This window comes from Bufo bufo, chromosome 4 (genome assembly GCF_905171765.1).
Source record: "Bufo bufo chromosome 4, aBufBuf1.1, whole genome shotgun sequence".
Taxonomy (NCBI): Eukaryota; Metazoa; Chordata; class Amphibia; order Anura; family Bufonidae; genus Bufo; species Bufo bufo.
The window spans coordinates 336,568,411-336,594,373 of NC_053392.1; the positions used below are offsets into that span (position 1 = coordinate 336,568,411).

The following is a 25,963-nucleotide window of genomic DNA, read 5'->3' on the forward strand; positions in this document are numbered from 1 at the left end:
ATTGATCATCTTAATCCCTAAGCTATAGAGCTCTGACTACTACCCAAAAATGTCACTTACCTGAACAGTATCAATACATACATTACCCCTTTTACCAATCAGTGGCCTCAGCGGTAACCATTGATAAGCCCAAAGCAGTAACACGCATGTTGATAAGATGTCACACTTTTGGTCCAGTGGGGACCAGAAACGGTGGAGACGGGGGCTCAGAGCAGGACCTGGGACAGTTTGATCAGGTGTTTTTTTAATTTTATTTTACACTGTGCATGGCCGAATGGAAATTACTTTCCAGAACAACCCATTAATATTTTTTAAAGGTTACTGTATATGTATATTTAGTTATAGAGTATATTATAAACTTCAGAACTAAGCAGACAAATGATCATATATTATTACATACTTTATTACTCATAACTTTAACATATCCCTGACAAACCGTACACATATACATTTTTGGGTATGTTTGAAAGTATCTGTTAAATACATGTTGGATTCACATTTCTAAGTGAAAGAAACGACTGCATTTTGTAGTCAAAGTCAATGGGCCTCCTCTGAGGTTCTTTGTATTTGAGAGTCATCTTGTTTCCAAGGTAAGTGATGAGTTCACAGCACTCCAAAAATTGCTCCATTTTCCTCTTGTATTTCTTCCGAATATAATCTGAGTTCCGTGGATTGTACGCTAAAAAATTACAAGTGAAAAGATCAATCCTTGCTGACAAGAGAAGTAAGGGCCCCATAGCAAGGATCAAACTAGGCCCCCACACAAGACAGAAGGGTGTCCGCCTAAACCCTTTTCAATGACCCTTGGGACATTTTTCCACTTCTTCATTTGCTAAAAGATGTTCCTTTAGAGGGTAGAGTCCTGACCAGTAGAAGAGGAGATAATCCTAACTAAGACTGGGCCCCATAGCAGTCGCATGGTCTGCCACTATGGTAGTTACACCCCTGCTTGCTAAAGAGACAATACGGACATAGCTACTCAAAGACATTTAATACCAACAAAACTAAAATACTGAAACATCGGTGAGTGATGGTGTGTCACTCCTTTTTTATTTCCCCTGGAAATGGAAGAATAAATTGAAAAACTGGGTGTTCCCAGTTTTCTGGTCGTGTCCTTAGTCTGACACTGTCCAATGGTGGGGACCACGTCAGGCTGAGTAGATACATGCTGCGTGTACTTTTTAGGTATGGTACAATGCAGAGTTCAAAGAAAAGGTGCTCCAGAATGGTTATTCATGGAGAACACAAGGATATTCTAAAACAGATTTCAGGAGAGACGATAGATCCTCTTTTAAAACCATATAAGTAACTTTTTGAGTTTTCTTACCTTTTAGGTGATACGCAATATACAGCAGGGCTGACTGTTTTACGCTTAAAAATGGATACTTTGGCTTTAGACATCCCACATCATTTAATGCTTTTATTATAGCAGTCGCTGCTCCCTAGACGTGCAAACAGAATTCATAATTATTTTACGTACTGATTCTACAAACATCAGTTATGGATAATGGAAGCAGAATTCTGACTGGTTGCTATACGCAATTGATCCTCATCCGTTGCTCCGTTCCGTGGCCCCGCTAAAAAAATATAACATGTCCTATTCTTGTCCGCTCTTTGCGGACAAGAATAGGCATTTATATTGAAGGCTGTCCGTGCCGTTCCGCAAATTGCCACCCGTGTTTTGCGGATCTGCGATTTGCGTGCTGCAAAACACACCATGGTCGTGTGCATGAGGCCTTATTTCTTGTCCACCTCACTGAGGTGGTCGCACACACTCAGTTTAAAGGGGTTTTCCAAAACTTTATAACTGATGACCTATCCTCAGCATAGGTCAACAGTATCTGATCGATGGGGGTCTGATACCCGGGACCCCCGCCAATTTCAGGCAGTGGCGCTCCTGTGAGCGCCGCTGCCTTCTCCCAGCTTTTCCTACGCCAAGTGATGACACTTTCATCTGTCATGTAGCCTAGGTGCATCTCAGCCCCATAGAAGTGAATGGGGCTGAGCTGCGATACCAAGCACAGCTGCTATACCATGGTAAGCACGGAGAAGGCAGTGGCGCTCACAGGATAGCTGATACCTTCTTAAACAGCTGATTGGCGGTGTTGGACCCCACAGATCAGATACTGATGACCTATCCTGAGGATAGGTCATCAGTTATATAATCTTGGAAAAGCCTTTTAAATCTTCCACTGCCACCAAGCATATCTTCTAGAAGCTGTGGCAGTTAGGGTACTTTCACACTAGCGTTATTCTTTTCCGGTATTGAAATCCGGTAAAGGGTCTCAATAACAGAAAAAAAAACGCTTAGGTTCTGTCCCAATGCATTCTGAATAGAAAGCAATCCGTTCAGTATGCATCAGGATGTCTTCCGGTCCGTCCCTTGTACGGTATTTGACCGGACAAAATACTGCAGCTTGCTGTGGTATTTTTTCCAGCCCAAATTCCGGAACACTACCGCACTTAATTTCCATTTAAATGTATTAATGCCGGATTTGGTTCTGGAAATAGCCACATCGTCGGATCCAGTTTTCCGGTCTGCGCATGCAGTTCTTTCTAGCTTTGAAAAAATTAAATACCGGATCCGTTATTTCACATGATACTGGAAAGACAAATCTGGTATTTCAATGAATAAATCTAACGGATCCAGAAAAAAAAGATATCTGTTTGCATACAGATTTCCGGATCCGGAAGGCAGTTCCGGCAACGGAACTGCCTGCCAGATTCTAATAACGCTAGTGTGAAAGTACCCTTACAGGGAAAGAACTACAGAAGAAAGGCCCCCCCAGCTGCCGGCCTGAAATAAATCTGGCATAACAATTGAAACAATTTTGTCCGACCAATTACTGGCACAATAACTGCCTACCGGAAGGCTCTACCACATATGTGAAAGTAGCCTTAATCGTAAAATTAAGTTGTAGTATTTTCTTAACATTCTTAGGAAGAGGCAGGAAAAATCTGTCTTGAATGCATAATTTGTTTTACAAATCAGGATTTTCTGACGATTTCTATAAACTTAGAATTCCCTAGTAGAGCATATAAAGAGGTTTTCCAGATTGGGCAACCACATTAATGTGATAATATATATCACAGATGATCTGTAAATTGTAATTCCCTAATATATAACAAAGTATTATATAAGCTGTTAACCTGTTCTAGGTATCCAGTTAAAGGCAGAGATGTCAGCATTATTGGCTCCATCTTTGGAGGGAGTTTGGATGGCAGTTTATGGTTCCAATATTTTTCTGGAAGTCTAGACACAAAAACAAGTTATTATATTTGTGGCACCAGTTACTGAAACATACTGTTTAGCCTGAAAGAAAAAAATGTTTTTTTTTAAATTACGGTAGCAATTAAATGTGGCTAAAATAAGAACCAAAACAGGTAACTGAATAACCTTTAGGTTAGCCTGGAGCTGCACGGCAACGTGTGTCGCAGGACATGAAGATTGCAATGTCACCTTGTGACATCACATCTAACGATTTTCGATGGGGTCATGATGCGCGTCACATGACATGCTGCCACTATGACTTGACAGTTGCAAAGAATCCAGCACTGTTGGATTTGGGTCCATTCACACGTCCGCAGAGTTTTGTACACCCCTCACATTTTTGTAAATATTTTTTTTTTTTTTTGGGACAACACTGAAGATATGACACTTGGATACAATGTAAGGCAGTCGGTGTACAGCTTGTATAACAGTGTAAATTTGTTGTGCCCTCAAAATAACTCAACACACAGCCATTAATGTCTAAACCGCTGGCAACAAAAGTGAAAACACCCCTAAGTGAAAATGGCCAAATTGTGCCCAATTAGCCATTTTCCCTCCAAGGGGCATGTGACTCATTAGTGTTACTAGGTCTCAGGTGTTAATCGGGAGCAGGTGTGTTAAATTTTGTGTTATTGCTCTCATACTCTCTCATACTGGTCACTGGAAGTTCATCAGGCACCTCATGACAAAGAACTCTCTGTGGATCTGAAAAAAATAATTGTTGCTCTACATAAAGATGGCCGAGGCTATAAGAAGATTGCCAACACCCTGAGACTGAGCTGCAGCACGGTGGCCAAGACTATACAGGGGTTTAACAAGACAGGTTCCACTCAGAACAGGCCTCGCAATGGTTGACCAAAGATATTGAGTACACGTGCTCAGCATCCTATGCAGAGGTTGTCTTTTCAAAATAGTGCTGCCAGCATTGCTGCACAGGTTAAAGGGGTGGGGGGGTCAGCCTGTCTGTGCTCAGACCATATGCCGCACACTGCATCAAATTGGTCTGCATAGCTGCCGTCCCAGAAGGAAGCCTTTTCTAAAGATGATCCACAAGTAAGCCAGCAAACAGTTTGCTGAAGACAAACAGACCAAGGACATGGATTATTGTAACCATGCCCATGATTACTGTAAGATAAACTTATATGGTTCAGATGGTGTCAAGTGTGTGTGTGTGTATGGTAGCAACCAGGTGAGGAGTAGAAAGACAAGTGTGTCCTGTCACCATGCATGGTGGTAGGAGTGCCATGATTTGGGGCTGCATGAGTGCTGCTGGCTGTGGGAGCTACAGTTCATTGAGGGAACCATGAATGCCAACATGTACTGTGACATACTGAAGCAGAGCATGATCCCCTCCCTTCGGAATCTGGGCTGCAGGGCAGTATTCTAACATGATAACGACCCCAAACACACCTCCAAGACGACCACTGCCTTGCTAAAGAAACTGAGGGTAAAGGTGCTGGACTGGCCAAGCATGTCTGCAGGCCCAAACCATATTTGTGGGGCATCTTCAAATGGAAGGTGGAAGAGCGCAAGGTCTGTAATATCCACCAGCTCCGTGATGTCATCTTGGAGGAGTGGAAGAGGATTCCAGTGGCAACCTGTGAAGCTCTAGTTTACTCCATGTCCAATAGAGTTAAGGCAATGCTGGAAAATAATGGCGGCCAAACAAAATATTGATACTTTGGGCACAATTTGACAATTTGTTTAGTTATTTTGAGGGCACACCTAATGTACACTGTTATACAAGCTGCACACTGCCTACTTTACATTGTATCAAAGTGTCATATCTTCAGTGTTGTCCCATGAAAAGTTATAATAGAATATTTACAAAAATGTGAGGGGTGTACTCACTTTTGTGAGATACTGTATGTGCTTGGATAGCGTTGTGAAATTTTTCACGTAGAAATCTTTCATATATTTCTTCTGGTAGCTGTAATTTCTTCTGGTAGTTCTGCTCCAATGTTCTACCCATACAAAGTAAACATACTGTGGTGCTTGAACATTTGTTAACATTTTAGAATTTTCTATATTTCTGTATTAATTTGACCTAAAACTACATCAGATTTTTCTAAAAGTAGATAAAGATAACCAAATCAAACAACTGAGTCAAAAATATTAGACTTGGCTATTTATTTATTGAGGAAAATGATCCAGTATCACGTCTTAGCGGCAAAAGAATGAACTTTTATGAACCTTTAGGATTATAAGATAATTTTAAAGTGAAATTAGAGTGAGGTGTTTTCAATTAATGGGATGACAATCTGGTGAGTAATCTACCTGTTTTATGCAAAGAACAGGGATTTATCAAAGTCTGATCTTCAAAACACTTGTTTGTGGAAGTGCATCATGGAACGAACAGAGAATCTCAGAATAGTTGTTCCTGCTAACCAGGCTGGAAAAGGTTACCAAACCATATCTAAAGTTTGGACTCCACCAATCCAGTCAGACAGGTTTTGTACAATTGGAGGAAATACAAGACCATTATTACCCTTTCCAGGAGAAGTCGATCATGCTAAAAGCAATACTCCACAAGGTCACAAAGAGAACCAAGGTAACCTCTGACCAACTAAAGGCCTTTATCACATTAGCTAAGGTTTATTTTCATGAGTCCACCATCAGGAGGACATTGAATAACAATGGTGTACATGGTAGGATTGCAAGAAGAAAGCTGCAGTTCTCCAAAGAGAACTTTCCTGCCTGTCTGCAGTTTGCTAAAGATCACCTAGACAAGCCAAAAGGCTATTGGAATACATTTCTGTGGACAGATGATACCAAAATTTAACTTTTTGGTTTAAATGAGAAGCATTATGTTTGGAGAAAGGAAAACACTGCATTTCAGCATAAAAACCTCATCCCATCTGTGAAACACAGCGGTAGTAGTATCATGGTTTGGGCCTGTTTTGCTGCATCTGGGCCAGGACAGCTTGCCATCATTGATGAAACAATGAATTCTGAATTATACCAGCATATTTTAAAGGAAAATGTCAGGACATCTGTGATTTGAATCTCAGGAGAATGTGAGTCATGCAGCAAGACCACGACCCTAAGCACATAAGTTGTTCTACCAAAGAAGAATAAAGTTAAAGTTTTGAAATGGCCAAATCTTTAGTCCTGACCTTTGTTCAATACAAAGGCTGTGAAAGGACCTGAAGTGAGCAGTTTAAAGGAGGAAAGCCACCAACTCCGCTAGAATTTTGACACGTGCGCTAAGAATGGGTATTTAATGGAGCGGAGCCACAAGCAGGTCCATGTCATTCAAAGTGAACTACCGCAGCTAAAACCACAGCTGTTTCTACCACGGAGCATGTGGAAGATGTTGAAAGTGTCAACATTCATCTTGTGACTGGTAGTGTTGAAGCTGTTTTGTATGGAGGAATGGGCAAAAAATTTAACAATCATCAATGATTACTGGAAATGTTTAGTTGCATCAAGCTAACACCAGATACTAAAACCAAATGTTCACATACTTTTGCCACTCACAGACATGTGATATTGGATAATTTTCTTTAATAAATAATCAAGTCCAATATTTTTGACTCTTATTTGATTTAGTTATCTACCGTATTTTTCGCCCCATAAGAGGCATTTTTCCCCCACAAAAGTGGGAGAAAAATGCCCCTGTGTCTTATGGGGCGAATACTAATGAGCGCTTCTATTATGGAAGTGCTCATTAGTACGGGAGGACCAGGAAGCAGTGAAGGCTCTGTACCGCTTTCTGGTCCTCTCCTGTCGGCTGTGCAGTGGCTGCACACAGCATAAGGGCGGTCTGTGACCTCACGCTGTGTGCGCCAGTTCACAGCACAGCCGAAAGCAGGAGGAAGAAGATCGAGGGCGGTGAGGAGCAGCAGCGTCCAGGAGAAGGAGAGATAAGTGTTTTTTTTATTTTATAAAACTTAGGGGCTGCTGGGGGATGATCTGAGGCAATGGGGGTGATGAGAGGCATAATGGCTGATTATGGGGGGTGATGAGAGGCATAAGGGCTGATCATTGGGGCTGATGAGAGGCATGGGGGCTGATATGGCGGTGAGGAGAGGCATAGGGGCTGATATGGGGGTCATTTACATTGGGGCCTGAGCTGAGGTCTGATTGGGGGTCTGATCTGAGGTCTTATTGGGGTCTTATTAACATTGGGGGTCTGATTGGGGCTGTCAGCTGAGGTCTGATTGGTGGTCTGACCTGAGATGTAATGAAAAATATTTTTCTCTTATTGTCCTCCTCTAAAACCTAGGGGCGTCTTATGGGCCGGTGTGTCTTATAGAGCGAAAAATACGGAACTTTTAGAACTTGTGTGAAAATCTGATGTAGTTTTAGGTCAAATGTATGCTGAATTATAGAGAATTCTGAACAGCTCATAAACTTTTAAGCACCACTGTACTGTATTTTAAAATCTTCCATTCCAGTGCTTCTCAACTCCAGTCCTCAAGTACCCCCAACTACAGGTCATGATTTTCTATAGAATGAACATTTATAGCAATATGTGGTGGACTTAACATATGAGGCAGCCCTCATTGTACTCTCGTAGGAAATTACATTTTCTGACATTACCTTACATTAGGTGACGATGCTTTAGCTATCAAGACTAATTTAGTCCTTTAAAAGGCAAGCAATGAAATGCATCTGTCATTATTGCTTCTATCTAACGTGGATAAAATGGGCACCAGTCAATGAAGATCATTATTCATTTACCTCATAAACCTTTGTAACTTTTCTTCACTTTCAAAAATATATATTTTATCTCCGTACTCCACCGCATTTTCAAGGTGTCCAGAAACAAGAGCTTCATACCTACAAAGTACATGTTAGAAGATATAAAAGAAAAACTGAGCTAGACAATATGTATGTGTGTTCAGGAGTGAAGAAACCATGGAAGAGCGTGGGACACTGCCACCCTCACCCAAATGGCGGTTACAAAGATCATACATTCTGATACAACTAAATTCTGACATCATTTTGATTCTGTAATTGTCTTTCATGTATCAGGACAATTCTACCAGAGAATTACAACCCATATGCCACTGCCACCTTCATCCCTTCTACTAATATTTTGTCCTGATGGAATAGCTTCATTTGCTGGTATTAATACTAGTACAGTATGTTTAAGTACATACCTCTTTTTGCCATCCACATAGGTAACTGGACAGTACCCCTTCATCTCTGCATTTTTGGGGAACTTTGATTTCACATCAGCCACTGTTAACCTCTTAGGTAACATTTCAGGAGGAGGAAGTGGACGTGGTGCCAATGGGGGCACATATAACTCTGGAGCTTTTATGAAAGCCTGTTAAGAATACAGCCTTTTGTTAGCACATTGTTTTTGTATAAAAAAAAATTTGACAAACCACTAGAACAGGTACGCCATCACCTGATTTAGAGTAGACGAAACCAAAATGATACTAAATGTTTTACTGACTTTAAAGTAGATTTCAGTGGTTTTCTGCCCAGTGTCTATAAATATACTCAACATGTCTGTAGAGTTACAAGAGAGGAATTGAAAACTAGTGATGGAAGTAGGTTGGGTCATGTTGCCTAAAAAAAAGGACGTATTTTGAAACCTATACCTGGGATATGTATGCAGCAGCCTTTTATAACTAGAGAGTTGACGACTGTCAGTGGGGTTACTGCCACTGCCCAATAATTATTACTATAGCGCTCATGTTTTCAGTAACATTTACATACCAGTATGATAAACACTAGCTGCTCTTTTAGTGGCCCTTTAAAGGGTTTTCTGGGTGTTTAATATTGATGACCTATCTTCAGGATAAATCATCAGTATCTGATCAGTGGGGGTTTGAAATCTAGCACTCCCATTGATCAACTGATTGAAGAGGCCGTGACCTCTTCCTAGGCCAATGATGTAATGTTCTTTGGTCACATGGTCTAAGCACAGCTCAGTCCCATTCAAGTGAATGGGGCTGAACTGCAATATCAAGCACAGAAGCTATCCAATCTGCAAGAGGCCGTAGTGCTCAATGGAGCACTGTGGCCTCTTTAAACAGCTGATCAGGGGGATGGAGGGGTGCTGGGTGTCGGACTGATTAGATACTGATGACCCATCCTGAGGACAGGTCATCAATATCCAACACCTGGAAAATCCCCTTTAAATACAAGAGTAGAAGTCCACTGTAATGATGACATACACAAGGTATATGATTAGAATTGTCATTATCTATAAATTCTCTATTAATACTCAGTTTAATAATGTAATTTACTATAGTAACCACAATTTAATGTACCCATCAGAATCTGTTATTTCATGTTGTCTTACTTCCTATAATGATAAATGTATAATGACTTACATCAAGCTCCTCTTGTGAAGCCATCTTGTAGTAGTGTCCTCGGAACTCGGCTGCAAACTGCAGGGATGATGTTACAGAACAATCTAAGAGCTCCCCCCTTTGTGCCAGACTCACGGGACAGTATTGTCCAAACTCTCCCAGCCGAGACAGCAGCTCATGAGGACTGATACAGAAGTCAGCCACAGCAGACGCTTTACCTGCTCAAACCATAATGTAACCAACACAGTTTTAATAGGTTTCACCCAAGGGTGATCTCTGTTATCAAGTCAACTGTTACATATCACTCTGTCTTAGATTTACTTTACATATTTACGCCTGACCCTAAAGTCTCGAGGAAGCATGTTTGGCGCACACACTGTACAGGAATGGAGCGCACATCTCACATGTCAGCTGGATTATTGCCGATAGACAGATTCCCTTTAAATATAGTATTAATTGTGTTTGTTGTTAACACCATTTACCATTTTACATATACTTAAAGAGTAACTAAACCTTTGAGTAAAATTTTAATAACATGTCCCTAATAAAAGTTTTTATAATATTCTTTATTAATGGATTTTGAATTTTTAATTAGACTTGTCCCTACCTAAAGCACACCATTCTGTCACGAGGGTATCAAGAGCCACGTCTGACTCCGTTATACCCGGGGTCAGGAGGTCGCAGCGGGTGGCTGCGCGCTCTATATCTAAAGATTGAAGTGTGTGGGGTGTATATCTAAAGATCACGTTGTTTCTTAGTGATTGTTTTCTGTGTTTGCTTTGCTATCCTTTTTGTCTCAATCAGGGATCCGTAGCTTCTCCTCCTCAGCTGTTTCTTGTCTGCCACTCCCAACCTCCTTATATTCTCCCCTCACACTTCTCTAGTTGCCAGTTATAGAGCTTCCTGCCTGGACATCTATACTGACCCACTGGAGGTGTGAATCCTGGTTGTCGTTCCAGAGTGCTACCCTCCGGATCCCTGTTGGGCTTCTTGTTGTCTCCTGTTGCCGCCCACCTGGGATTATATGTTGAGTTTGTATTGTCTGTCCTTCCCTTGGTGTTTTCCTTTAGAGCTAGTGGTGCGGACTAGTGTTCCCACCGCCCTGTTCACTATCTAGGGCTCAGCTTAGGGAAAGCCAGGGCTTTAGGCACGTGATCGGCGTACGGGTGAGGAACCCGTCTAGGGACGTCAGGGCAGCCAGGTGCCAGCCGCTAGGTGAGTCAGGGGTCGCCACCTTCCCTCTCACTTGGGCAGGGCCTTCCTTGTTCCCTCCCTCTGTGTCACGTATGTGATAGTCACGCCGACCGTGATACATTCCCTGTGCGCTTAAAACTGACATTTCTGTACACCGCTGACTGCAGGCGGTGTACAGAGTACGGGCTGTAGACGCTTTATGAATGGGACCGCAGCAGCAGTGAGTGCGGGCAGGAGAGCATATTGCTTCTCCTGCCAGTGCCGCCCGGAGGATTACTAACTCCGGGTTAGTACTCTGTACCCATGTGCTATGCCAGCATTAGCTGAGCAGAGCTGGCTCCTGCTTCTGCCTGCTCCGCTAAGCTAAGAGTCTTGAATATCATCTCTTAGCTTAACGGAGCAGGCAGAAGCAGGAGCCCGCTTCGCTCAGGTAATCCTGGCATGAGCAGCAATATGCACTCCTGCCCGTAATCACTGCTGCGGTCCCATTTATAAAATGTCATGTCCGTACTCCGTACACCGCTGAGCAGTCAGCGATGTACAGAAATGTCAATTTTAAGAGCACATGGGATACGCTTTAGGGGGTGGAAACTGTAATAAATCCATGAATAAAGTATATTAGAAAATTTTTTATTAGGGCATTAGGGGCATCTTATTAAAAGTTTACTCAAAGGTTTAGTTACTCTTTAAAGTTTAGTCATTTTGCATATAAATGAAAGCATGGGGAGTTTCCCTTTAACCCCTAGTTACATCTATGATAAGAGGAGATACATAGGGTCATATGATTTAATAAGCCTTTTCTGAAACAAGTATACATAACATTTGAGAAAAAAGAATGATCAAACAAGCTTGGCAGACAACATTCAGGGGGAAATATATGGTGTGAGATGTGCCTAACAAATCAGGCGCATCTCTGTCCTGCCGTGCACCAGAAACTGAAGTCTGCGCCAGCTACAGGCTGGCATACTTTTCAGGTATAACTTCCACCACTTTCTGGTGAAAGTTATAGCAAAGCCCCACACCTTTTCTTTGCACTTTGGAAAAGTGGCGAGAAGCCCAAAAAGTCACAAATTATGGCGTGTAATTTGCGACTTTTTTTTACGCCACAATGGCGGAAGAGGCTTAATAAATGCCCCTTTTTATGTGTAATGAGAAAATGAAAAAGAATGATACTACCTTCCTTTATTCTCTGCAGGTAGGTTTGGATTTGGTTGAGACTTGCACAGACCTCTTCAAAAATCTTGTTTGACACCCACCACTTGCTGCGCATTGCGTCTACTTCACACCAGTTTTGATGTTGTTTTACATGATAATCCTTAATACGATTAATCTCCTGCTTATAATTGGAGTTACGCACAGTTAAAATCTGGGTGCTATCATGCACAGGGTAAGATCTGCTGTGGAAAGACACCAGAGTAAAGATAAGAAATTATGAGGATTAGAATTCTGAATTTAAATAACCGCTAACACACATAATGGGATGTATTTGAATATCTAGAAGGCTTTGATGAGAAACTATGTTAGCACTAGACATGTTAATGCAGCAACCTCCAATGCAGATCCTTAAAAAGGCTACTTGATACTGTCTTGAGTAGATAGTATGACACCAATATCTTACAGCTATCCAGCGTTATAAAATTGGTTGCCTATCTTTAGGATAGGCCATCAATTATGGCTGGCCGATTAATCATATTAATTTGATTAAACTGTCGTTTCAAGTGTACACCATTCTGGATTTGCCTAAAATTGTGAAATCCATTTAAGCCCTGCCTCATAGAAGGAGAGAAGAAACAAAAAACAGCAGATGCACTGCAGTGGTTCTGATCCCTCTCCGGTCCCATCCTGTGGTTGACTTCTCACAGCGGCTGGCACTTTCCCTGGCAGTCATTGGAGCAAGCAAAGAAAAATGGAGTAAGCGCCAAAGCTCTCTCTAATGGCAGCCAGGCATTTATAATATGCAGGAGATTTAGGGCTCTGTATCAGAGGAATGGAGTTTCAATTGCTATAAAGATATATTACACCAAAAAATGTGCCTGCATCCACCTGAATTTTTTTTTTTTAAGTCATGACCACTAGAGGTCTCAATCTAATTTGCAGTCTCCTGCCTGTTGTTAGGCAACATCCTTCCCTAGTAACAGAGACACAAAAGCTGAGATCATGACCCTGATAAAATAAATGCTTCTACACAGCTTTTGGAGATTATAGGAGCCTCCTGTGTTTCTGTAAGTATGATTTCCCCCCTCATTATCCCTTTTTTGATCTCCAGAGCTGAAAACACACATAGTGGGAAATAAGGGAAAGGATGTCGCAGCAGTACAGTGCTGGCAGATTCCACAGAAAGGTGAACCCCAATGCTTGTGAGAGAAATGCATCTAGATGTGCAGCTGAAACAGGGAATAATATGGCTGAAAAAGACATTAGGGAAGCCAAAAAAATTCCATTTCTTCACAGTTATGATTGTACAAAGAAACACAGCCATTATGCAAAGTTTTTTTTTTTTTTTTTTTAACTCGGGTGCGCTTTATGTGTTCAGCAGAAACTCAGTGTAATAAATATATCTGTTATAGAGGCTTTCCAGGATTTTAATATTGATCAACTATCCTTAAAATAGATCAGTGCGGGATCTGACAACTGTCACTCATGCCAATGAGCAGATTGCAGAGCACTAGAACCAGGCACAGCTCCACACACAGTTTAAAGGGTTTCTACCACCAGAAATACTGTTATGTAGCTGACTGACATTAGCGATGCGCTAATGTCAACACTACATAACAGTATGTTTCTGACATTTGTCCCTGCAGCCGTTCTGATAAAATAAGCACTTTTATAATATGCTAATGAGCCTCTAGGTGCTATGTGGGCGTAAAATCAGCACCTAGAGGTGCCGAATACAGAAGTGAACGGCGCAGGCCCGGGATTTCATAAGCGATGCTGCGAACCGTGGCATCAATCAAGAGGAGCAGGGCGGGCAGAACAGGGGACCTGGGCGGGATAAAGGGTGAGTAGACGGAGCCTCTAGGTGCTGCTTTTACGCCCACATAGCACCTAGAGGCTCATTAGCATATCATACAAGTGCTTATGTATGTAAAAAACATACTGTTATGTAGTGCTGACATTAGCGCATCGCTAATGTCAGTCAGCTACATAACAGTATTTCTGGTGATAGAAACCGTTTAATGACCGTACCTAGTTACTGTAGCGCCGTCCCATATAAGTGAATGGACAGTACACAGTGTATGGAGCTGTGCCTGGTCTCAATGCACTGTATTCTCTGTAATCAGCTGAATGGCAGGGGGACCTCCCTCTGATCTGCTACTGATGACCTGTCCTGACAGGTGATCAATACTGTAGTCCTGGAAAACCACCATTATCAATTTTTGTACAATATCACAATCTTGCCTATTATCAATCTCATGACATGGATTTCTGTATTACTGATTAAAATACTGATACAAGATTGTATCACATGACAATTGCATTGTAATCACATCAGATGCCTGACAAAGAGCTGTTCAACATTAACTGATATTCTGCGCAGTGTAACTGGATCTCTGTATTCTGGACTATTTTAATTTCACTTGAACGTATATAAAAATATGAGGTTCTGATCACGTGTAACCTGGATGGAGAGCCATGTATGACACAAAAACCTTGTCCTGTGTGGAAGGAGGGAGTTTGCGGTACTTTCCATACTTGATTTTATGGGGATTTACTGATGAAATAAGAAGGTTTTAGAAGAACTGATCTACATAGATTTCATCAGACAGACAGATGTCTCGCAATGCTCCTGTATGGCTGACTGCACAGCATGTGATTCAGAAATGAACTCATAACGTCAGTTCCCCGATAGAAACAACTCCGTCTTCACATACAAAACATTTAGCTTATCTGTATGAAGTCTTAACACTACTGGCTTATATGGTACCAAACTGATCTGCTTATCTGTATTGTATCTTCATCAAACTAAATCCTGACATTGAGTAGGTGGCTATAAGTACAAGGGTGCCTAAACCCTACAAAACTGCAGACTGAAAAAATCTACAGTCTACAGTTTCTAATGTGTTCTCTACACAAAAATGAAACAAAATCAGCATTTTCCCTGGGCACCTTTTTGTGTCCCTCTTCTCTTGAAATCCTCTTCTTAAAACTTCTTTCACTGGTAGTTCTAGCTCAAAGATTTTTATTGGTATTATGCTGCATGCTTCCAGAAGATCAGCTTGTTGTTTCGTTGCAGGGTATCCATCAAAAACAACTCTGCAAATAAAATATATTTTAGAGTATTATTTTTCAGGTTGGCACTTACGGTATATTATCTATCATACATGGTTTTCATTGCATGGCTAACACATTTGTGGAGATATACTTGTGTAAAAGGAAAAACTAGCAGTGAGTGCCATAAAACAGAGAAAGCTTACGCCTAGGAATCATATCGCTGTTCATTGTCACGGGACTAAAGGGCCTATTAGACGCAGAGATTATCGTTCAGAAATTATCACTGAAGGCAATATCATGCAACGCTCAAATTTGTTCATTTTCCGTGGATCGGACAATTCTGCCTGACTGAAAGATCATCATTAGTCGTTGCCATATCCCCTCGTCTAATCAGAAATCTGCCGGTTGTCGGCAGTGTAATGGTCAAAATAGCAAGTGAACTCAAAAAAAATATTTAGCAATTATTGATTCATGGAAATGAAGATTTGTTAAATGCAAATAGAAGCGCTGGATCATCACATGATGGACACCAACAGTGCCCTGTGAACCCCATTGATACAGTCTGTCACGTTTCTATTTTGGTGTCCGTCATTCTGCTGGACAATATAGTGGGGCATGCTTTAGTATTTTGTAGTGCCTAGTCTTCAAGACGTGAACCTAGCCTTAGTAAGGGTAATGGTTAAAAACGGATAGGTCTATAAGAAGAAGGAAGAAACATCATATTTTGTTTGGTATTATAATATAAGACCTGTCGCCTCTCATGACAGGTCTGTTTTAGTAACTATTTGCATTCTCCATGTAGTACCAATTCTGGAGCATCTTTTCATTAAATGCTATGTTGTGCCATTCCTCTAATATTCCTGCTAGAAGTTTGTAAATTAATTGCTAGCAGTCTGCAATAAAGGTTCATCTGGGTGTTACCAGTGGGGTTATGTTTCTGGACAGTCTGGCACATGCATATTCTTCACGCAGAAATAACAAATAGAGTTGTAAGAATAGATGCTCCAAGAATTGTTATTACATGGGGAGAGATACTACCCCCAAATCCTGACACAGGCCTCTCACCCAGTAAAGCCAGTACTCTCTGCTCTGCACTGATAAGGGGAAATCACCCCAAAACAGCTGTCTGCAGATGAGGTGCTGGCTTATTATCCAAGTCATGTCTCAAGGTCTATATAAAGAGTTGAACGTTGACTTCTAGGATAGCTGCTTTACATCTGGTGGCATTGGAGGCAGAGATGGTTAAGAGCTCATTCGCATCCCATTCTTACTAAAATAGACATGTCAGGAGAGGAAACGACCTGTCAACAATTTTCTTTTGGGGTTCTCTTTTTTCCTGTCATGTCTTCTTCTCTGGTAGTAATCGCGTCGGTCACGAGATCTCACTAAAACAACACGTCTTCTTCCTGACAGTGAAGCGGCCTGCAGTGATTGGACAGCGTCACAGCCAGGGAGAAGAAGACACCCAATGAGGAGAGCAAAGATCTCTTCTTCCCAGTACCTTTACTAGCCGTTTGAATATTAGGTGGCAAAACAAAGAAAGGAACGGAGGGGCCAATTGAAAGATAAAAAGGTTCAGGAATCTCCATAGGACTCACAACAAAATGTATTGGGTTTAAAAAAAAACTGGTGACAGGTTCTCTTCAAGGAACACACTTTTACTTACCCTATTGTATTGCATGTTAGATCCATCATTGCTATTTCTAAACATCTTATTGCCAGATCATCAGGCACAACCATTCCCTTTTCAAGATGACTCTTTATCTCTAATGCAAGTTCAGTGTTAGGCTGGTCTTCTAGCACAGAACGTATGGCATCTCCTATGGAAAGGCGCTGTAATCCATATGTTCTTGTAAACATCTTGGCAACTGAAACATTGAAAAAAAATGACACCTAAATAAAAGTACAAAAGTATGAAGCAGCCCTGTAAAAAAAAAAAGCACAATGTATGGGAGATCCTCGAGATCCAGCTCAAAAAAGCAACACGAGTTCAATGATGTTTATTCACCCAACGCCCACAGTACAATGTTTCAGCTGCTCAATGCAGCCATTTTCATTTCTTTATGCCCTGCATTAAGCAATGTCTTCAATGTTTGAAGGATTTTGTAGAGCACAATCTTACCTGTTGTCTTTCCAGATTTTGGAGGACCAAGAACTGCAATTCTTATTGGCACTGATGGTTTTGGTTTTGGCTGACGTATAAATTTAATGGGATTCCTCGTAAAAACGTCTCTGTTTTCTTTTGTTGAGAAGAAATAAATGTATTGGCGGTAGATCAATGGATAGCCTGGATTTTCTTGGTTTCTAAAGGGTTTAATTACTTCTCCTTGGCTCAGCTAAATGGTTTTAGGGAGAAAAATGGTAGAAATGTTAAACTGTTTATGAAGTACAATAGTGTAAGGCGCTGAGCAGATATAGCTTGTCAAAATGATAATTATTTGTATCTAACAGAGGCCGGTGTGTGCACAGATATTTACCAAAGGTTTTATGCCACTACTGTGGCATAATAAAGTTGCAAAGTCCATATTTGTGACTTTTTAAGTTTCTCAACACTTTTCCAAAGTGGAGACAAGGGGTGGGGGGCTCAGCAGGAAGGGCAAGGCTTCTTGTGACCCGCCGGATTTACTATAGCACATGCCAGAAACTGTAGTAAGTTATAGCTCACATCTACGTCTGCCTCTTAACAAATTGAGTGCATCTCACCTCAGCGCACAGGTATTATCAAGATTGGTGTATGGGAATGCCAACCTCGATAAAAAGTCCCTCTATATCTATCTTACAAAGTAGGTAAAGATAAATCAGGCAGCACTCGGGTCTTGGTGAAAAAACTGTGCATCTTTTTATTACACCCAATGCAACGTTTCAGCTCATCTCAATGGAGCCTTTGTCAAGCGTTTTTTTTTAGAAAGTATGCATGTGTTTGTGTAGATATATATATATATATATATATAATTTATCCTATTTACTGTACAATACCTTTACTGGGTCCCATCGTCCGAAGATACTGGGGTGCTTATATGATACATCAAGCATTTTGCTAGCAATGGATAAGCTGATTGGGTAACATTTTTCAAAGAGGCTTGCACGATTTTCCACTATATACTTTAGCCTCTCAAAGAGCTGAAAACATACAATATATGGTTTTCGACTTGCATTAATTGTAATACAAGGTATCATTAGGCTTTGGAGTTCTTCCTAAAAAAAGAAAAGACAATTAATATTATTATAAAACATTATAAGTCAATTAGTTCTGATATATTATAAACAAAACCGTCTTTTAGCATAATTTATTTGAAAATGATTTTATAGATGCATATGGAATGATAATGGTTAATTTTTCTTTTTTTATATATAAAAGGCGTCTCACACAGTTGACCATAACTCTGAAATTGACACTCCATTTCAGTGGTAACATATTTAAACATATTAACAAGTGCAGATTAATGCTTGGTAGAAAGATAACTAAATTCTGTCATCTCGCTTGCACAGGTCCTGGCCATGTGCAGTGTGCTTTACTGGTGGTTGCTGATGGATAGGTCTAAGCATAGTCTATAAGGACAAACTTACATTTACGTCAAAAAGTGCTCCCAGCTTACATGGTGAATGTACAGTACTTCCCAGATTATATATGAACAGAACCTAAAAAAATAACTATGATTAAAAAGTCTCTACCTTGACTGATTGGAGAGACTCAGTATCTGCCTCAAACTTTTCTCCAATTTCCGTTTTCATTCTTTCAATGGCATCTTCTTCCTCTTCTTCTTCCTGCTCCTCCTCTTCTTCCTCTGGAAACTCTTCTGCAAGGATCAGCTCAATGTTGTCAACTTCTTCCTCTTCTTCCTCCTCCTCATCACTGCCTTCTCTTTCCTTCTGTCCCTACTCAAGAAAACAGGTCAGTTGGAATTCTCATCTCACCTTGCTCATGTGCTTTTGGTCCAGTATTGTCATTAATTATTATTAAAGCGTCATTCATTCCATGGCGCTGTACATATGATACGGGGTTACAAACTGGTAAAGAAGGAGAGAGGACCCTGCCCGCAAGGGCTTACCATCTACAAGGCAAAAATACATTCAGGCAGCACTGAATTGATACAGTGTTAAACATCTCACCGTTTTCTCCTCATTTTGCTCAGCTAAAAGTTCAGCTCGTCTTTTGGCAATCTGCTCATCCTGCAATAATTCAGTTATAATAGCTCTGTTAATCCATTAGCAGCTGTGACCATCATTTCACTACCACACTTGGAGAATAGGTCACAAATAGGCTCTACTTTTACTGCATGCAATTTATATGACAACATAATGCAATTTATTGAGTATATGAAATAAGAAATTACGTAGCATCAAAGTTAAAAGAAATGATGATAAATATAAAGGGGTGGTAAATCAGCATGATGTGACGTAGGGTTGAGCGAATCGGGTTCGGATTGCTGTATTCAAACCCCATTCTTTTAAAAACTACGATAAGAATATGGGCTCCGTCTTACTGTATTTTGAAACAGTCATTTATGCGAACAAATGAAGTGACACGTGATACAAGCAAGACCAAGTAAGTCTTGTGATATTTGCTGAAACTTCAGAAAGACCTCTGTGGAGGCCACACATTTTACAGTAGGACGGAGCCCATATTCTTAATAAAGTTTTTAAAATAATTGGGTTCAGATACAGCAATCTGAACCCTATTCACTCAACCCTAATGTGACATAAAGAGGTTGTCTCACTTCAGCAAGTGGCATTCATCATGTAGAGAAAGTTAATACAAGGCATTTACTAATGTACTGTTATTATCCATATTACCTGCTTTGCTGGCTTAATTCACTTTTTAATCACATTACACAAACTGCTCATTTACAGGAGTTACGACCATCCTTCAATCCTGCAGCAGTGGTCGTGCTTGCACATTATAGGATAAAAGTGACAATTTTTCTGGTGACTGGGACTGTACAAGCAGGAATGCGCAGCAGCTCCCGTCCCGGTCACAGTGTATCTATGCCACAACCGTGGCAGTAACCCCAGGAAACGAGCAGTGTATAACGTGATGGAAAAATTAAGCCAGCAAAGGAGGCGATAAGGACAATCACAATACATTAGTAAGTGCCTTGTGTTAACTTTCTCTACACAATAAATGCTATTTGCTGACGTGAGACAACCCCTTTAAATGGAATCTGTCACCACAATCTTAGACTATAATATAATACATGCATAGTTCTACAGATAATGAGTCCAGAGCACGTTGATAGGACTGATGGACATGCGCACAGGAGTCCTCTCCATTATGTTAGCACAGCAGTCCAGACTGTGTATTTCTGTGCAGCTTTGAGTGCTGACTGTGGAGGACTTGGGGCATTAAGATAAGCAGATAATAGTCCAGAATTGTGGTGACAGATTCCTTTTAATAAAAGATTTACTGAAATAAATGCAATATTTTGTATCATATTTTAGCAACACTACAGACATTTCCTGTACAAAGATCTTAGCTTCTCTGCTTAGTAACAGATAGTAAACTGCTACTTTGTGAGCAAGCACTGTTACTAACAACATTTCAAAGATCGCAAGCCCGTTTACAGATAGTCTGACATTTCACTTACTGAATATCTCTGAAACAAATCTCAGTGAAGTAGCTTGTACTCTCTAGAAATAGCCACTGCCATTAGTAACAGTATATATATATATTTGTGTGATATACGGTATGTTCATGATTTAGTGAACCCTACTTATGAAATTTTCTAGTTTGTCACTTTGACAAACATTCTATTGGTAGCAATATTTTCCTGTTTGACCCTAAACTTATGCAAATGTGAAACTACATATAAAGAAAGTAATATAAAGTAACATTTGCCTTAAGAAAAATGTATTTACACACCCTTGTTTTCTTCTTCATATCTCTAATTCTCTGTTTTCGCTCTTCCCTTTTTCTTCGTCGCTCTTGCCAATTAGTTAAACGAGGGGGCAGTAACCTGTCACAAATGTCACTCTCGTCAGCTTCTAGTAAGATCGCAATCTCTGGGAACAAGCCATGGTCACCTATGTATTGGACTTCCTCAACTGTATTAGGGAAGCCATCCAATACAAATCCAGTTGAACTGTAAGACAAAAAAAAAGCAAAAATTATTTAAAAAGGTTTCCCCATGAAAAATATTTTACATTTTTCAAACCAGCACCTGGATCTGAATACTTTTGTAATTGCGTGTAATTAAAAATGTCACTGAAATCTATCTGTATATCGCCACCTGCTGTTTGCTGTTTTTCTACATTCTCTGTCCTGCTCACTGAGATGGAAGCACATGCTCAGTTCCATCCTTCAACTGCTACCAGATGCAGTAGAAAGGACATGCCCCCTGAGAAAGTGCCAACTTTAAATAAATCTAGTAGAGCAAATAAATGGGGAGATCTCTGGATCCATGTAAGGTACAGGGCTTGTTCTAGCTTTGTTAAAAATAAGTTGTCGTGTACTATACGATATCGGATTTCATTTTTTACATTAATCATGGGATAACCCCTTTAATTATAACATGAATGCTACAAAAATACTATAGTGATTATAAAGAATATGCAGTAACATTCTTTAAACCCTGTATCGATAATATCTTATAGGTACCGTATTAGGAAATATTCTCGATTATTACTGGAAAATATATAAAACTCCTAAAGGAAGCCCAAAATAAAATATTACAGGAACACCTAACCTGGCCTCTTTGTTTGCTAGTGTACAGGAGTGTTTGCATGTTCCTGAAACAATCAGTCTTGGGGCTTGTTCACATCTGTGTTAGAGGCTCTGTTCAGGTCCTCTGTCACAGCAGGACCTTTTTGTCTGCTAAAAAATCTGAATCTACATAGCGGTGATGTGAACTCATCCTTACTACGTGTCTTAACAAATGTAAAATTTCTCCTGGTTGCTTCCATTTGTGATCAGCAGATATCTCAGACTGCTAACACAAGGAGGCAGATTTACTAATCCTCAAAAAGGTTTTTCAGGATTTCCAGGGGACCCCCATTGATCAGCTGTTTGAGAAGGCACCGGGTGCCGCTGCTTTTTCCCTGCTCACTAAGCACAGCTCCATACATTGTATAGCAGCTGTGCTTGGTATCGCATTCGCTTCTATGGGGCTGAGCTGCGCCTAGGCCACGTGACCGATGAACGTTTAAGAAGGCACCAGTGCCTTCTCAAACAACGGATCGGCGGGGATCCCGGGTTTCGGACCCTCACTGATCAGTTATAAACTCTCAAAATGCTAACGATGTGCCACATTTATCACAGTGGCTCATGCTGGAAAAAAATAGCTAGACATTTTGGACTAGCTTTATACTACTTATTGGATGACTTTGCTACAGAATTTTGGCCAAAAATTGGGTGCAATTTTTGTGCAAAATGTCACATCATCCATTTTGCAAAAGGTCTAAGAGCAATCACTTGAGTAATTATGGCACAACATTGGTTATCATAAATGGCACTTAGAGAACTGGCAAGTTTGTAGGTGCCTGCTAACCCCATGCTAGATTTTTATGAATTTATAATTACTGAAAAGGTTCTTTAGTCCACCATTCAACCACAAGCTGGTCCAGAACTTCAGTTGGTAGAGGCTCATTGTCTGCTAAATATGACTTGACTGCTTCTTCCTCTTCAGTTAACACCACTTCTTCCTGTAAGAAAAAAAAGTTTAAAACTATATTAGCAGCACATTTAAAGAGGACCTTTCACCAGAATAAAACATCTAAACTAACTATACAGAGATGGAGAGCGGCGCCCAGGGATCTCCCTGCACTTACTATTATACCTGGGCGCCGCTCCGTTCGCCTGGTATAGGCTCCGGTATCTTCATATGTTAGGCTCCACCTAGGGGAACCTGCCGGCGTCTCATTCTCCCATGTTGTAGCGCTGGCCAATCGCAGTGCTCAGCTCATAGCCTGAGAGGTTTTTTTTTCTCTCAGGCTATGAGCTGAGCGCTGCGATTGGCCAGCGCTACAGCATAGGAGAAAGAGACGCCGTCAGGTTCCCCTGGGTGGAGCCTAACTATGAAGATACCGGAGGCTATACCGGGCGAACGGAGCGGTGCCAAGGTATAACAGTAAGTGCAGGGGGGTCCCTGGACGCCGCTACACATGTCTGTATAGTTAGTTCGTTTAGATGTTTTATTCTGGTGAAAGGTCCTCTTTAAGAATGGATCCAAGATATACAACTTAACCTCCATAGTATAGTGTATATATATATATATAAATATATAAACACACACATACAGTTGTGTTCAAAATAATAGCAGTGTGTTTAAAAAAGTGAATAAAGCTCACAATCCTTCTAATAGCTTTTATTTCCATACACACAAATGCATTGGGAACACTACACATTATATTCCAAATCAAAGCATGAAGAAAAATATATCAAATTTGTGTTCCTTAATCTTTTTTTAAGAAAAGTGAATATTAGACTGTTCAAAAAAATAGCAGTGTTTGTACTCTTCTTTACAAACTCAAACATTCACTATATAAACTGAAAAATGTTTGTAGAATTTGCTTTCCTTTAAACCACTTAACTAATATTTAGTTGTATAACCAGTGCTTCTGAGAACTGCTGTACATCTGTGTTGCATGGAGTCAACCAACTTCTGGCACCTGTGAACAGGTATTTCAGCCCAGGATGATTGGACTACATTCCACAGTTCTTCTCTATTTCTTGGTTTTGCCTCAGAAACTGCATTTTTGATGTCACCCACAAGTTTTCTATTGGATTAAGATCCGGGGATTGGCTGGCCACTCCATAACGTCAATCTTGTTGGTCTGGAACCAAGATGTTGCACGTTTACTGGTGTGTTTGGGGTTGTTAATTTGGCGAAACATGTCGGAGGGCAGTGTCCTGTAGAGCATGTGATTTTAGACAGTGTATGCCTGCGTTTCAACACTGATAACTGCCAAGACAGTGGTAGCTAGATAGGCAGATAATGTGGAGTTGAGTGCACAGCAGTCATCGCGTGAGACCCAGCACTGTGCAGTAACAGAGCTGGCAATAGAATCAAGCTGTTTTGGCTGCTAAATATAAAGAAGCCTAGCAGAATAAGGGAGCAGAGCGACCAGTAGCACCTCCATATCTATCCCAGGGCTCCATAACTGATAATAAAATTCATGATTTATATGCAGGCATAGCTGATAATTTTAAATGTCAGTTTAGTGTAATGTTTTATTTACAATAAATAATAAATGTTACGTTTTAGTTTCAACTATCACACGTGTCAACCAAGAGACAACTATTGGTCCTAGTGACCATTTGAAAATAACAAGTTGTCTTGTTGGAACACCATTTCAAGGGCATTTCCTCTTCAGCATAAGGCAGCATGACCTCTTCAAGTATTCTGACGTATTCAAACTGATCCATGATCCCTGGTATGCGATAAATAGGCCCAACATCCCCATATCATGATGCTTGCGCCACCATGCTTCACTGTCTTCACAGTGCACTGTAGCTTGAATTCAGTGTTTGGGGGTCATCTGACAAACTGTCTCCGGCCACTAGACCCAAAAAGAACAATCTTACTTTCATCAGTCCACAAAATGTCTCTTTAGGCCAGTCATTGTGCTCTTTGGCAAATTGTAACCTCTTCAGCACATGTCTTTTTTTCAACAGTGGGACTTTGCGGGGGCTTCTTGCAGATAGCTTGGCTTCACATAGGCTTCTTCTAATTGTAACAGTACTCACAGGTAACTTTAGACCTTCTTTGATCTTCTGGAGCTGATTTTTCGTTGAGTCCTTGCCATTTTGGCTATTCTTCTATCCATTTGAATTGTAGTATTTTTTTTTAAAACAGATAATTTTTATTCTTTTTTCAGAGGTAAAAATAGAACATGAACATCATTGCACAAACATGTTACAATATGAGATACACATAGTCTCTATTAATGAATGCATATTGTCAAATCAATATCACATATTATGCATATCATCTGACAGCAGTGCAAGATATTAATAATATTTATATCAATGAAGGATGATGCTTATCATAACCAATTTACTCTCATAACCCTCAACCCCCGTCAACACCCCCCCCCCCCCCTCCACGTTTACACCACACTTAAATTTTTTCAGACATAATTCCCAGGAGCGGCTCTATATTATTTTTCAAGTATTGCCCCAGATTCGTCGAGACTACTATTCCCAGATATTTGAATTGTTTAGCAATCTGCAGCTGAGTGGCGAATTATAGTTTTTCGCTTTCTTCCACGTCTTTCAGGTTTTAGTTGCCATTTTAAAGCATTTGCGATGATTTTAGCTTAGCAGCCTATCATTTTCTGCTCTTCATTATATGTTTTCCCCTCTCCAATCAACTTTTTAATCAAGGTACACTGTTCTTCTGAACAATGTCTGGAACAACCCATTCAGAATTTCAGAGAGAAATGCACTGTAACCAGCATGTACAACATTTGCTGCCTCAAAGAATGAATGACCTCACTCATTGAACTCCACACTGCTAATATTTTGAACATGCCCCTTTCAATTAGTGATTCAATTACACAGAATCAGCAGCATGCATGTCATGACTGTTGGGTCTGTTGGGTTTCTATTACTCTACTACACCTGCTAGTAAATTATTTACCATGTAGAAATATCATTTCTACCAAAAACAATGATTGATAAGGTTAGTGATGTCTGACTGCTATTATTTTGAACACACCTGTATATATTTATCCTAATAACACATACAGTATCTCTCAAAAGTGAGTACACCCCTCAAATTTTTGTGAATATTTTATTATATCTTTTCATCGAACAACACTGATGATATGACAATTTGACACAATGTAAAGTAGTCAGTGTACAACTTATATGACAGTGTAAATTTCATGTCCCCTTAAAATAACTCAACACACAGCGATTAATGTCTAAACTGGTAACAAAAGTGAGTACACCCCTAAGTGAAAATGGCCAAATTGTGCCCAATTGGCCATTTTCCTCCCCAGTGTCATGTGACGCGTTAGTGTTAAAAGCTCTCAGTTGTAAATGGGGAGCAGGTTTGTTAAATTTGATGTT

General features: G+C 40.4%; 1 protein-coding gene across 1 annotated transcript in view; it reads right to left on the reverse strand.

Annotated features, from left to right (window-relative positions):
- Window positions 1-409: 409 nt before the first annotated feature.
- The window catches only part of AK9 (adenylate kinase 9), a 132,957-nt gene continuing 107,403 nt past the window's right edge, over window positions 410-25,963 (reverse strand). The window contains exons 24-38 of the mRNA XM_040428864.1: window positions 22,469-22,590; window positions 20,813-21,032; window positions 19,063-19,122; window positions 18,625-18,828; window positions 17,929-18,147; window positions 17,075-17,288; window positions 16,619-16,820; window positions 14,848-14,994; window positions 11,917-12,137; window positions 9,568-9,764; window positions 8,380-8,549; window positions 7,958-8,056; window positions 3,151-3,253; window positions 1,328-1,442; window positions 410-679 (exon numbers count right to left, since the gene is read on the reverse strand). Of these exons, the coding sequence (XP_040284798.1) occupies window positions 477-679; window positions 1,328-1,442; window positions 3,151-3,253; window positions 7,958-8,056; window positions 8,380-8,549; window positions 9,568-9,764; window positions 11,917-12,137; window positions 14,848-14,994; window positions 16,619-16,820; window positions 17,075-17,288; window positions 17,929-18,147; window positions 18,625-18,828; window positions 19,063-19,122; window positions 20,813-21,032; window positions 22,469-22,590 (2,496 nt within the window). The 3' untranslated portion in view covers window positions 410-476. The remainder of the gene's footprint in view (window positions 680-1,327; window positions 1,443-3,150; window positions 3,254-7,957; window positions 8,057-8,379; window positions 8,550-9,567; window positions 9,765-11,916; window positions 12,138-14,847; window positions 14,995-16,618; window positions 16,821-17,074; window positions 17,289-17,928; window positions 18,148-18,624; window positions 18,829-19,062; window positions 19,123-20,812; window positions 21,033-22,468; window positions 22,591-25,963) is intronic.